At 41.2% G+C, this 12,139-nt stretch overlaps 1 protein-coding gene across 17 annotated transcripts in view; it reads right to left on the minus strand.

Annotated features, from left to right (window-relative positions):
* The window catches only part of tjp1b (tight junction protein 1b), a 55,479-nt gene that overhangs the window by 5,680 nt on the left and 37,660 nt on the right, over positions 1–12,139 (minus strand). For 13 of the 17 annotated variants that reach the window (XM_067500185.1, XM_067500188.1, XM_067500184.1 and 10 more), the window contains 18 exons: positions 11,781–12,096; positions 11,315–11,421; positions 10,635–10,803; positions 10,378–10,522; positions 7,927–8,060; positions 7,256–7,361; positions 6,213–6,363; positions 5,603–5,711; positions 5,289–5,508; positions 4,885–5,069; positions 4,696–4,791; positions 4,507–4,589; positions 4,199–4,409; positions 3,997–4,097; positions 3,532–3,882; positions 2,980–3,216; positions 1,094–1,951; positions 193–284 (listed from right to left, as the gene is read on the minus strand). In XM_067500185.1, the coding sequence (XP_067356286.1) occupies positions 193–284; positions 1,094–1,951; positions 2,980–3,216; positions 3,532–3,882; positions 3,997–4,097; positions 4,199–4,409; positions 4,507–4,589; positions 4,696–4,791; positions 4,885–5,069; positions 5,289–5,508; positions 5,603–5,711; positions 6,213–6,363; positions 7,256–7,361; positions 7,927–8,060; positions 10,378–10,522; positions 10,635–10,803; positions 11,315–11,421; positions 11,781–12,096 (3,671 nt within the window). The remainder of the gene's footprint in view (positions 1–192; positions 285–1,093; positions 1,952–2,979; positions 3,217–3,531; positions 3,883–3,996; positions 4,098–4,198; positions 4,410–4,506; positions 4,590–4,695; positions 4,792–4,884; positions 5,070–5,288; positions 5,509–5,602; positions 5,712–6,212; positions 6,364–7,255; positions 7,362–7,926; positions 8,061–10,377; positions 10,523–10,634; positions 10,804–11,314; positions 11,422–11,780; positions 12,097–12,139) is intronic. The other 4 variants (XM_067500200.1, XM_067500183.1, XM_067500190.1 and 1 more) reach the window with 3 other exon arrangements.

The raw sequence follows: 12,139 nt of genomic DNA on the forward strand, positions 1-12,139 counted from the left end.
GTTATCGCTCATCCTTCAGTGGATGCCTAACCTTTGTGAGCCTTTTGCATCTTGGCACATGCAAAGACTTAACTCCACTAGATGGAGCTCCAACAGCAACAAAAGAATTCCCTGAAGCATATGCAAAGATGCTAGAGTTGTCCTTGACTTGCCACCTCTGCAGCTTAAGCTACTGTAGCAAGGACTACATACCTATAGACGGACTTCTCCTGCTCCAAGTTGCTGAGGGAATTTGCTTTGAGGACTGGGCCTGGGGCACTGACAGGTTTAGGAACATCTGCAGGCTGAAAAGCAAGCAGAGAGCACGCAACTTTAATGTTTCTGGCATCCGATCCAGATTTTCGTACACGTGAATGAGGTGCATGCATAAATATCTGGCACAGTGCCACAGAGTATCACTCTCTCTTGAACAAAGGTCTGCAGCTTCCATTTAAAGCAAAATGATGAAAAGTGTACATATCTGACCCAAATTGGTCACTGTGTCAAGTGAACGACCAAATAAATCTAAAAAAGAAAGAAAAAAAATAAGGCAGTCCACACATTGGAATAAAAAAAACCCAACTATAATTATTGCTCGAACTGAAGTTTGTCTGAAGAAGACCCAGTAGGTTGAAACGTTGCACACAATAAATATATTGTTTTGTTTTGTTTTAAACTCCAGGGTGCAGACTATCCTTATTTATTGCGTCCAGCTTTCTTTTAATCAAACATAATTACTACATGCTTTAGTTCATATTGCATAATGTTGCATTTACAAATTTGCAGTTTCTCTTCTACATTATACCAAAGCTGAGGCACATTCTTTATATATTGGCTTTCCTATCTAAACAAATTTGAATTAGTGTGTGCCCTTAGATTGTACAAATTTTTTTTTTTTAAATCTGTCTCATCTCTCTTTGAGTATCCTCCTATTGTATATTATGTGCTATGTGAATGGAGCAATTTCCTGTTTGAAAGGTACTCTCTTTATTAACAATGTTTATAATAATAAGTTTCTTTAGTTTTCATTGTTTTTTCTACCATCCTAATTTACCATCACTACCTGTGCTAAAAAAAACCCACTGAAATTAAAGATGTATACATCTGAACTTACCCTCAGTACTGATGACTCTGCTCCCTCTTTAGCCCTGTCCATAGAAACAGACCGTTTATTCTCAAACATCTTCACTCTGTTGAGCACTGACTGTGGTTTCATGGCCGGGTCCTCATCCACGTCTTCCCGGGGTGGAGGAGGGAGAGGTTTGGTGCCTGGTGTGAGTGCTGGTTCACCTGGGGAGGGCAGGGTCTCTGGTTTAGGTGGGGGAATAGTGGGTTCAGAGTTTATAGGCTCATGTATCCCTTGCTTATAGCCCCGGTGTGGAGGTCCAGGAATGTAGGAGGGCCTCAGAATAGAGTCACCGTAATACTGCTTTGGAGGCTCTGGCGAACGAGGTGAATTAATGGGAAAGCCGTGAGGTTCTGCTTCATAGGGAGAGCGGGCGTCATAGCTTGCTGGGGGCGGTGGTGGAGGTTCATCATAACGAATAGGCCCAGGTTTACTGTGGCGTGGTCTGCCATCATAGCCCACTGGTGGGGCCTCATCGTATCGTGGCTGAGGGGGGCTGTAGTCCCTCCCTGGTCCATCCTCGTAGGGTGACCGGGGGTTGTAGCCCATGGGTTGCTGGTGGCCCGGCTGGTACCCTGTGGGCTGGGAGGATGAGGTCTGCTGGTCATAGGGGGGCCACTGTTCATTGTAATGAGGCACACGGTTGTCGTAGTGCAGGTGAGAGTCAGTGTTGTGAGGCTTTGGTTCTGCATAGCCGCCTCCATCATATCCGTAAGGCGGGTGGTCGTATTCGCGGTATGGCTGTTTGTCCTGGTACGGTGGCTGGTGACTGTAGCTCAGAGACTGCTTCAGGCCATGGTTGATTCGCACTGGGTCCTCCAAATTGTACAGATCTTTCTTATACATCTGTGAAGAAACATTACTAAATGAGTACATCAATCATATTGTTATCATTTTGAGATTTTATCAATCACCATGTTAAAGTAAAGGAAGCTGCCGGGGAAAATAGTTTCCCAGATTAAAAATAACATTTATTTCAGTACTGGGAATGATAGTTATTAGAGAAAACAATCCCACTAACAATTATTTAAACAAACATCAAGTCAAGGTGCAGTTACACAGGCAAACCTTTCCCCAATATTCAAAAAGAAACCTGAATGCCTGTTTGACAAGATGCCTTTCAAGAATGATAATTTATAAAAACACAGTTGGATGTTACATGTTAGTTTACTTTTTATGAAACACACTAACAAACAAATTTACACATTTCTGAAAGGCCTCATTTCAAACATATGATGTGTAGCCTGTAGACAGCAAATCTAGTTACAGCACTTCCTATGGAAGAAGGTTAATTTGTTGGCATCTACTCGGGACACAACAACTTAATAGAAGACATAATGCAGTGGTCTTATGTAAGATTGTTTTTCCATAGGGAGAATTGCTTGATGGATACCATTATAAAGAGTATTACCAAGAGTACTGTCTGCAGGTTAGCGTTCATCATGCAACCATTCAGTCTACATCTAATGCAACGTCGATCTACTGGCACTACAACAGACAACACATCTACCACTACAATGCCAATGTAGGTGCTAAGATTGCTCATCTACAGGAGAATTCAAGCTAAAAGGAACCCAAAAACTTTAGGAGCCATGCAAAGGAAGTAAGAGGCAAGAGTTAGGACTGGTTGTGGATTTCTTCACCCTGGTAAAAGAGTCAGATGTACCAGTCCTTCTGGTCTCCCAGACCACTGTGGTGCATGTAGACTAGCACATTTTCTCTGGGAGCCAGAGGCACACAGTGGGCTCAGTGAGTCACACAGTGTGGGCGTGTCATGCAGAGAGCAAGTGGAAAGCATGTGCGAGAAGACAGGCAGTTAAAACAGCAGGCTGGGGCCCAGGCCCGGTCCAAGTGGCTGGTGTAACAGCGGGTACCTTTGGTTCTGGACCAGGCAGTCCAGACAGGTGGGGTTCATGTAGTGGTGGTGGTGGTGGGGGCTGAATAAGCTCAGGGGCAGGGCTGGGGCTGCTAAGTGAGTCAGCCTGAGGAGCTGCGGCTGCAGCAGACGGCTCCTCTAGGTGCATACCCTCTAGCTGTACAGGCTGCTCAACAGCAGGGGGCGCTACCACCGTCGGAGGCAACAAGGGCATGGGCAGAGCAGCTTCATCTTGCTGTGAAGTATTGTTAAAAGACATTTATAACACAGCCTGCCAATGGCACACAGAGCACAGCTCCCCCCAACACCACGATCTTCTTCCTTAGACTCAAGAACTTTTACACCAGCCAGAAACTTTCGGTTAGAATAGATAACATACCAGTAGCTTCTAAAACATATTTATTACCTAGTAGAGGACATTTAATCATAACAAAGATTAGGACATGACCCTAAAAACCAAGAGCTATTCCTCAGCTCAGCAGTCGTATACTTTTAGCCATACATCCATGTTTTCATTCATACATTCAGAAAATTTTTATATAAACTTTACCTGCTGTGGGGCGGCCATTTTGAATCCAGCAGGGTCTATGCGACTGGCTGGGTCAGGCTGCAAAGGGTGCTGGTATCCAGGGCAACCAGGAGTTTCCTGAATTACAGGTGGGTCTTCTCGCACAGGCTCTGAAGAGCGAGTGATGGCGGGCCCGGTGGGCAGACCCACCTCATCATTCAAAGTCTCGTCAAGTTCCTGGTCTGTGTATGCTCCACCCTCCGTGTCCGTGTCCTCATAGTCAGAAGTGTGGCGGCTGTCCGTACTATACATTGAATACTCGCTACCTGGCGCTGATAGGTAGGACAGACGGTCATCGTGGATGTCCAAGTCATCCTCTGTAGTGCCATCCGCCTTAGAAGGACAGAGAGACTGTCACCTCATGGCTCAGTAAATCAGACCAACAGGACTCATACAATGCTGCTTAGTGTAGGGGAAGAGAACGACCAACTGGCCAGTTTTACACACCTTGCCCTCTGACACCCACACCAACTGGTTCTGCTGTTGCTGGATTGTTTCTTTCAATGCGCCGTACCAGCCGTCATTCATATTGTTCAAGTTGATGGTGGCTAACAGAGAATATTTCAGTCACAATCACTTCAGTTCACTTCACAAACAAAGAAACATGCAAAAGAGAAATTTACTCTGTTTTATAACTGTCCCCACTTACTGGTAAACAGGTGGTGATTATTTTTCCTCAGTTTAATGGCTCTCTCATAGAGCTTCCTTGCACTCTTCCTGGACTCTGGACATAGTCTGGTCCTCATGTTCTTTACACCCTGCTTATTATCAGGATTTAGGAAGACTACAATTGGGTACCACTGAGCATAGTTCAGCCTGTCCACAGCATTAGGTGTGATGTCTAGCACAGCATGTTTGTCCTTCATGAGATAAAGACCAGAAAGATATACAGATCTGTGGTGAAAAAAAAATTAATGCTATAATGCAATTTATATGATAGAAAGGATGCATACTCACTCTGTCAATGATCTGCTTAATGGTGTGAAGACGAATGATTCCTGAACTACGCTGGTCTGTTCCTGCATCTCTCGGTTCACTCTCTGGAAATAGATCAACAGACTCATGAAGATATTATTTCTACAAACTGGTTTATTGTTAGTCGTCATCATTTTCAATGCATTTGCAATATTTTGCCTTAAAACATACTTGCAAGCTCAAAAAGATCAGGCTCTTCTCTGGAGAGTTTTTCCCGAGCAACGTCAGCGATGGGCCCAAAAATCACAACTGGTCTCAGGAAACCGGCTAACAAAACAAAAAAATATTAACAAGCTGCATCTTTTACTTTGGCATTGAAATACTGTACATCCTCGCAGGGATCTGGTTCGGAATACTCACCCTCTCTCAAGACTACTCTTTCATAAGCTGGAAACTTTGTCTGGACTGGTTGAGAGGAGAGGTCCTCTCTGCTCTTCCTAAGGTTCCTCTTGGAGCTGCGAAGACCACGGAACCTCCAGAAGTCAGCCCTGTCGCCCCCTGCTGTTTTTGGAAGGGTGTATTGCACGCTGGAGAGCTGCTCCGCTCTGGTGACAAATAGCACAAAGACGATTAGTTTTTAATGTAACACAAGCTAATGATGTGTCATAAACTTGCCACAGCTAACCTCAAAACTGCCAGTATCTGAGGATATTACACATAATTATAACAAAGAGAACAAAAAAGAACACTGACAGTCCAGCACATCGCACTTTGTAAAATCTGATGAGCAAGGCATTTTTGAATGTGTGTCAGGAGGCTGTCACCTGTTTTTGTTCGGGATGATGCCCCTCTCCACCTCTTGATGATTCTTGCCAATACGGATAGCAAGCCAGGAGCCCAGCTTGCCATTGTAGAGGGTGTCAACTACACGGAAAACCTCACCCTTGTTAAAGCTTAATCCATAAGGAGACTCCTTTTCATACTCAAAATGTGTTCGAATGTAGAAGGAGTCACCGACATCTGACTCCACGATCCGCCGATACACTGAACAGGATAAGGCAGAGAGTCAGTAACACCAGGCCCATACAGTCAACAGAAATGTATTTTTTTATCTTATTTCCTTACTCACTTCACTTACCATCTTTCTTCTTCTGTGCCAAAATGGTCACCTCTTCACCCTTAGGAAGGTCCAGGAGGAACAGCACTGCCTCCTCTCGAATTATGTTTGCAAAATCTACATTATTTACCTACAATGTATAAAATAGTTAGTGTTTATGCTTTTTGTAGAAAACATGCTTTAATGTACATTAATGTATTAAAGTAATGTAATAGATATCTATTTATAAAGTTATTTATAGCTCATTCCATTCTCAGTATTGCCTAGGTAACGGCAGGTTTTACTAAACTGCAAGAACTAAGTCATTTTTCTGTGTGCACTTCCTCAGGGCCACTGCTAAGAGACCAGCCTGGAGGTACCAGAATTTTAAAGCAGCTAGTGTGTAAAAACAACAATTAGAAGAAAAAATAAAAAGGAAAAAAGCTCAAGAATAAATACCACATATTACATTGACGTTTGCTCAGGCTACCAGCTAACCATTGTTTAAAACAAACAAAAAAAATTATAAAGATACTTTGTAGCAACAGATTAGCATTTTGAAATCTTTTGTTTTACACCAACTTCAATTCACATATGAGCGCTTAACTATAGCTGTCAGTACATGCAAGTTAGTAAAAATAAATTCTCTCACCCTGAGAATTTGGTCACCCTCCTCCAGGCCCTCCTTAGCAGCTGGGCTATCCTCTAGCACTCCAGCTACGAAGATGCCCACATCATTCCCTCCAGCAAGCCGCAGCCCCACACTTTCCCCCTTCTTAAACTTCACCAGTTTCATGCTTGGCCTGAAGATGAAGAAATCAATAAGGCTCATTTTCTTTGACAGTCCAGCATTTGATGACATTTTATTTAGACAAATATACACCACACTTTGCTACTAGTTATACACCTGGATGCCTTCTAAGTTTCTCTTTTGTGGAGACAGTTTACTTTCTAGTGTTGTGAGAAAAAAAAAAAAGGAAACAATTCTTTGGGAACCTCGGAATACAAGTACTTAAATGTATTTAAATGTAACTTTTGTACCAGGTAGCAAGTACAGTAGTACAGTGAATTAAATGTAAAATATAAAATACTACTGATACTAAAACAGCCAGTAAAACAAACAAACTTTATAAAAAGTGTCTGCTTCTCCAGACATCGTTACATTACATCACATCATATTCAAAGCTGTTTATACAACTCTATTTAGCAAATCAATACATGAAACAAAATACATACTTCTAAACAACACAGAATTCCAAGTTTTAACCTTTGTACATGTGAGTATAAGAAAACTGTGTTAAATGCAAATTTGAGTGTTTTCCTCATAGTTTGCCTCTCTTAAGTGAGGTAGGAGCTTACGTTATTAGATATACCTAAAGATCATATTGGAGAAGTTCCTGATTTGTAAAATTAAGAAACCCTTTTACAGGGTTTTTCCCCTAGAAAAATGTACAAGAGGACGATAGATGTTTTGGTCATATATTTCTTATGCAACACTTTTTGTTTGTTAAATTCCATTAAAAGTAAGACAAGCTAACAAGCTTACTCGCGTTAAAAAGAACCTGATCGGCTGTGAATGGAATACAAAACTATATTTTGGCCTGTCATGTAGACAGGGGTTGGAATGGCAACCCTGTACTACAGTAGGGGAAACACTGCTTTTACAATATATGCACGTTAGACTATCAACTTTACCGTAAGATACTATCATCATGGGCAGCACTTGGCACAGGGGCATCAGAGGGACTGACTGGCAGGTCTACATCTGGCTGTCCAGGCTGAGCATATACCGGCTTGGGCTCTGAACAAAACCATACAAAAATGAATGTTATTAAAGCATTAAAACTGCTCTTTACAAATAAAATAAAACACCTTTAAAGCTTACTAAAACTGCAGATATGTATGATAAACTTATTCAAAAACAGTGACACATATACAAGGTAGAATCACACAGATACTTGTGCACACACAAGCACACAAGGCACAGAGTGTCCTGAGCAGGGAGGTCAAACAGAAAGGCAGCAGAGTGCTGCAGGCTGGGGAGGAACGTCAGACTCAATCAACTCATACGGTTTATTTTCACTTTGCTGCAGGCAGACACAGCCAGGCTCAGCAGGCATCTGAATTTAACTTTTCTGTTCACTTGTTCTTTTAAAAAAAGGGCAAAAAAATGACTGGTTTAAAAAAGACTTCATTTACTATCATGAAGCACCTTATCCCTTTTCTGCAAATGTCAGGTAGGGACATTTTCATTAGCTTGTCTTACAAGCATGGAAATGAGAGGTTAGAAATTCACACAAACAACTGAATAGATTTCAAGTATAGCGATCTGGATTTTTTGATGATGCCTATACAATATCCCTGACCTGGGAGTGGTGGAAACTGTTTGTCCTCTCTGGCAACAGCAGACTCCTTCGGCTTGGGCAGAGGAACCTCCTCCGCTAGCTTCGCTGGTGTCGAAGCCGGTTTTGAGATTCGTTCATCATCACGACTTCTGTGACTGTTCACAAAAACAGAGTTTTTTTGTATAATTTACCTTTAGAAAAAAAGAGACATAAGATTATAAGATGTTTGATTATAAATGCTGTATTCTGGGGATGAGGAGTTTGTATCCAACTGGAGAGCTGTAAGGCCTACATCATGTTGACTTCAAACAACAAAATTAACGTCGAGGCTGTTTAAATTTTTGTCATGACTGCAGTGGAAATGCACAGGCTGGGGAAAGAAAAAAAGAGAAAGATTAGGAAGGTGAAAAGGAACAGCTTGAGTCTGAGGCTGCATCTTAGTTTTGAAGGTCACCACTTTGTCTTTCCAATCTTTTGTGCTCTATTTTTAGAGCAGCTTATCTGAGGTGTCAGAGTGGATTCTGTCCTCCAGGTGAATTTCACTGTGTGGCTCTGGCTTTAGACCAGAAAAGGTTTGGCTTCATGGTCAGTTTAAAAATATTGAGACCGTGTAAACTAATACACACTGACCCAGGCAAATTATGAGTAACTTTTAAATGATGACAGCATTTCCTTGTGTTTGGATAAAACCTTACATCCCCAGTGTGGTTTGAATCAGAATTCAGATGAGGCGAGGAGGAGGCTAAGCATTCTAGCTTCAGAGCTTTGAGCTCAGCTCATTAGCAGAACCTTTACTGGTAAAATACTTCTTTATTCACAGGCTGGGCAACAAAGTACCCATGAAGGGCCCTGTTTGAACTGGCTTCAATGAAACAAAAATCTTTTTCAACAAGTCTTGTTGGAGGCTCTACTTTTAACTGCCAACTTCCTCAACTGAGAGAAAAGGGTCACAGGTCATAGATCAGGTTCAAAAATGTACTGTCCCAACATCTACTTCCTGTCAATTACAAAACTTACAGTGTGACAGTGCAAAACTGACATTTAGAAAATTACAACACATTTTTTCTTAACTTAAATTGTACAGAAATGTGACAATTGCTCTAAAATAAAATCTATCCTGCAAGATGTAGCACAATGTCAGACATCCACAGTCATACAAAGTTCTTTCAAGCTCAGACATCTAAGAGCAGAGATGCTCATGGTTAGTGACAGCACTTTGTCTATTAATCGTCGAAACCCATATTGTCCTTGTTCCAAACGTGCGGTTTGTGCAACATTCAGGAGAGACAGAGATCTTGTGACACTTTCACAGGACCATTATCTCAAGTCAAAACAAGAAACATTACTGAATAATTTATGTCATATAACATAACCTCAGCAATATTTCATCAGATTATTATTTGCTGTTAATGCACTGATGTCTTTACAGAAACTTGTAATTCCTCCAGTAAACACTTCAATTCAGAGTTTGTCTAAGTCAAAACGTTTAAATCTAGACCTCTATTAATCTACTTTAAATCAACTAACAAGTTATTAACTATCCACACAGGGTAATAGACTTATGGTATTCTCCAGCTGTTCATGTATAAAATGAATGAAATCTCATTAAGCATAAAATTTAGTGAGACTACAATGATATGCAACATGGCTTTTTGCTAATGTAGTTTCTGTGTTCAAGAGCTTTCCCACTGGTACATTATATTACTTAGCAGTGTTTGAAAGTGAAGCATGAAAACTGCAGGTGACATTCGACTCCTGACAAACAGTAATAGGAGGTAAACACTGAACATTTACACTAAGCAGAGTGGAGTTTAACAGTTGACCTTTATTTTTCTCAGGTCAATAAGCAGCGTGAAAAAAACTGCGGTGCTCTTTTTTAGCTTAAATGAAGAATTAATGAGATACTTTTAAACAAGGTTAGAGTCAAAGAAGTGCTGAATGGGCTAATGGATGGTATTAACCCAAACATAAAAATCAAAAAACAAAGAAAAAAACAGAATCCCATGACTAAGAAAGCAAAAACTATAGAAGATGTGACAAACGTTTCAAAAACATTTGTCAGTTATGTGTGTTGATAATTTTCTGTTGATTGAAATTTTGAAGTAAGGTTGTGTAAACAGCTACGCACTCACAATAATACATTAATAACATGAAACACAAATAGCTTTACATGCATCTAATCTCTAATATTCTAGTTTTGATAATATTATTAACATCTCTGCAGTAGTGTTCCGGATCAATTTGCAGTCATAATGTGGCCTCCACAGAGACATATTTTCACCTGTCAAAATCTCCCTCATTGTTTCACTGGACTGCTATGGTCTTATATTAAATACTGAAAATAGCAGAAATAAAGTAGGATAACAAAATGAATATTTATGAAAATTACACCTTTTATACTTATATTTGTGTTGTTTTATTAATCACATCTAAAAGCTCAAAAACATGCATCTGTGAATTGATGGTATTTACCTGCCATTGCTTGTTTGTGGGGGCGAGTGTCTGGAGTGGTCCGACGGCTCGGATCGTCTGTCTGGAGAGCGAGAGTGACTGCTACGATGTCTGTCATGCGATCGATTGGAATGGTCGGATGCCAGAGAATGAATATCTGAAATGTCTGATCAGACAAGAGCCACTGTTCACAACTGTAATTGGAAATACGTTCTGACAAGTTAGTTCTCAAGCTGCAACCCGTTCTAGTCGATTCCAACACTTAACATCAGTCTTACCATCTCTGTCAGAGGCGTTGGCGGAAGCAATACTGTCATCGAGGTCAGGGATGTTCAGCAAGGTCGCTCTATCGTCCCTCTGAACAACCATTTTTAGCTTGCCCTTTGACCTTTCTATCAGCTTCTTGGCGTCTATCAAGGAGAGGTTCTCTGTCACTGTGCCATTGATCTGAAAGTACCAGTATATACAGACAAGACATTTTAGAAGTTCAAATTACTGTCATAAGGGCAAAAGATCAAATGCAAACCAACTGTTACAATGACTATGTTAATAAACCAGTAATGAACAGGAGTTAACTGGTTTGGAAAACTATTAACATGCAACCTAGACAAAGAACACATGTAAGAAATGGTTAATTCAGAAATATTACTGGTAAAAAAAACCCAGTGAAAAAAATGACCTGAAGCATCTGTTGTGCACATAGAGCTGTTTAATATGCTGAACTGAGCAACATCAAGCTGAAACTGGACAGTGAGTGTTGTTATGCAAAGTTAGAAAATACAGAGCAGCAGAAAAAACACACACACCTGGAGCAGCAGTGCCACTCCAACTGTGCATAATATAATTTTTTCCTCTATCAAAATGGAAATTAAAATCAGTAAAGCAGCAATTTCATTTCATTTATCTTGAATATATTACAATGAAAGCAAAAATTGACCAAGCTTCTTCTCTCCCTCACCTTTAGTACAACGTCCCCTTCCTGGATGTTGCCGTCCCGGGCTGCCAGGCTCTCAGGGGAAATGTCCTTGACAAAGATGTGGCTGGCCAGGCGCAGGCCATATTCTGCTTACAAAGTGAATGACAGCAACAAAGACGATGTTAGCACAGAGTCCATGTGACCAGTTTTCTGACAGCCGCTGCTCCCACTGGGATTAACAGTACTGATTAAAGAAGATTAATTGCTCTTTTACTTGGATTTATTTGAGTGAACTTGGATTTTGCTGTCGGTGGCAAATACTCTGGCAGTTTACCAATGCTGATTTAGAGGTCTTCTTTAAATTCTCATTTAAATGTCTGGTAGTGGTAACGAGGTAAATAAAATGGTAGAGGATTTCCTGGACTGTAATTTGTAAAAATAAATAAATATTATAATATAATACAAAGTTTTCTTGTAATTTTGTTACCCCCGACTTTGTGAGCCTCACCTTCATTTTTCCGGGATTTGACAAGTGTGACCTTGGCAGGACGTGGGGGCAGGTTGTGTGAGCGCCGGTCAGAACGTGGGGATAGACTCCTCTCCCGTGAGCCACTGCGCTCGCGGTCCCTGTCCCTTCGCCCACTGCTCCGCCCGCTGCGCCTTCCCATGGCCCCACCCACACCACTGTAAGCACCACTGCGTCCGCTTCGTGTCTCGTATATCTCTTCATCATAGCTGTCCTCCTCCTCGTCATGCTCTGACATAGTTTCCCGTTCCCCTAATCGGCCCATGGGGACATGCACCTTCCTCTTCCGTCTGATTGTCTGGAATAACACATTTTTTGAAGTAAAAATTTAAAAAGTTGTG

This window comes from Channa argus, chromosome 4 (genome assembly GCF_033026475.1).
Source record: "Channa argus isolate prfri chromosome 4, Channa argus male v1.0, whole genome shotgun sequence".
Taxonomy (NCBI): domain Eukaryota; kingdom Metazoa; phylum Chordata; class Actinopteri; order Anabantiformes; family Channidae; genus Channa; species Channa argus.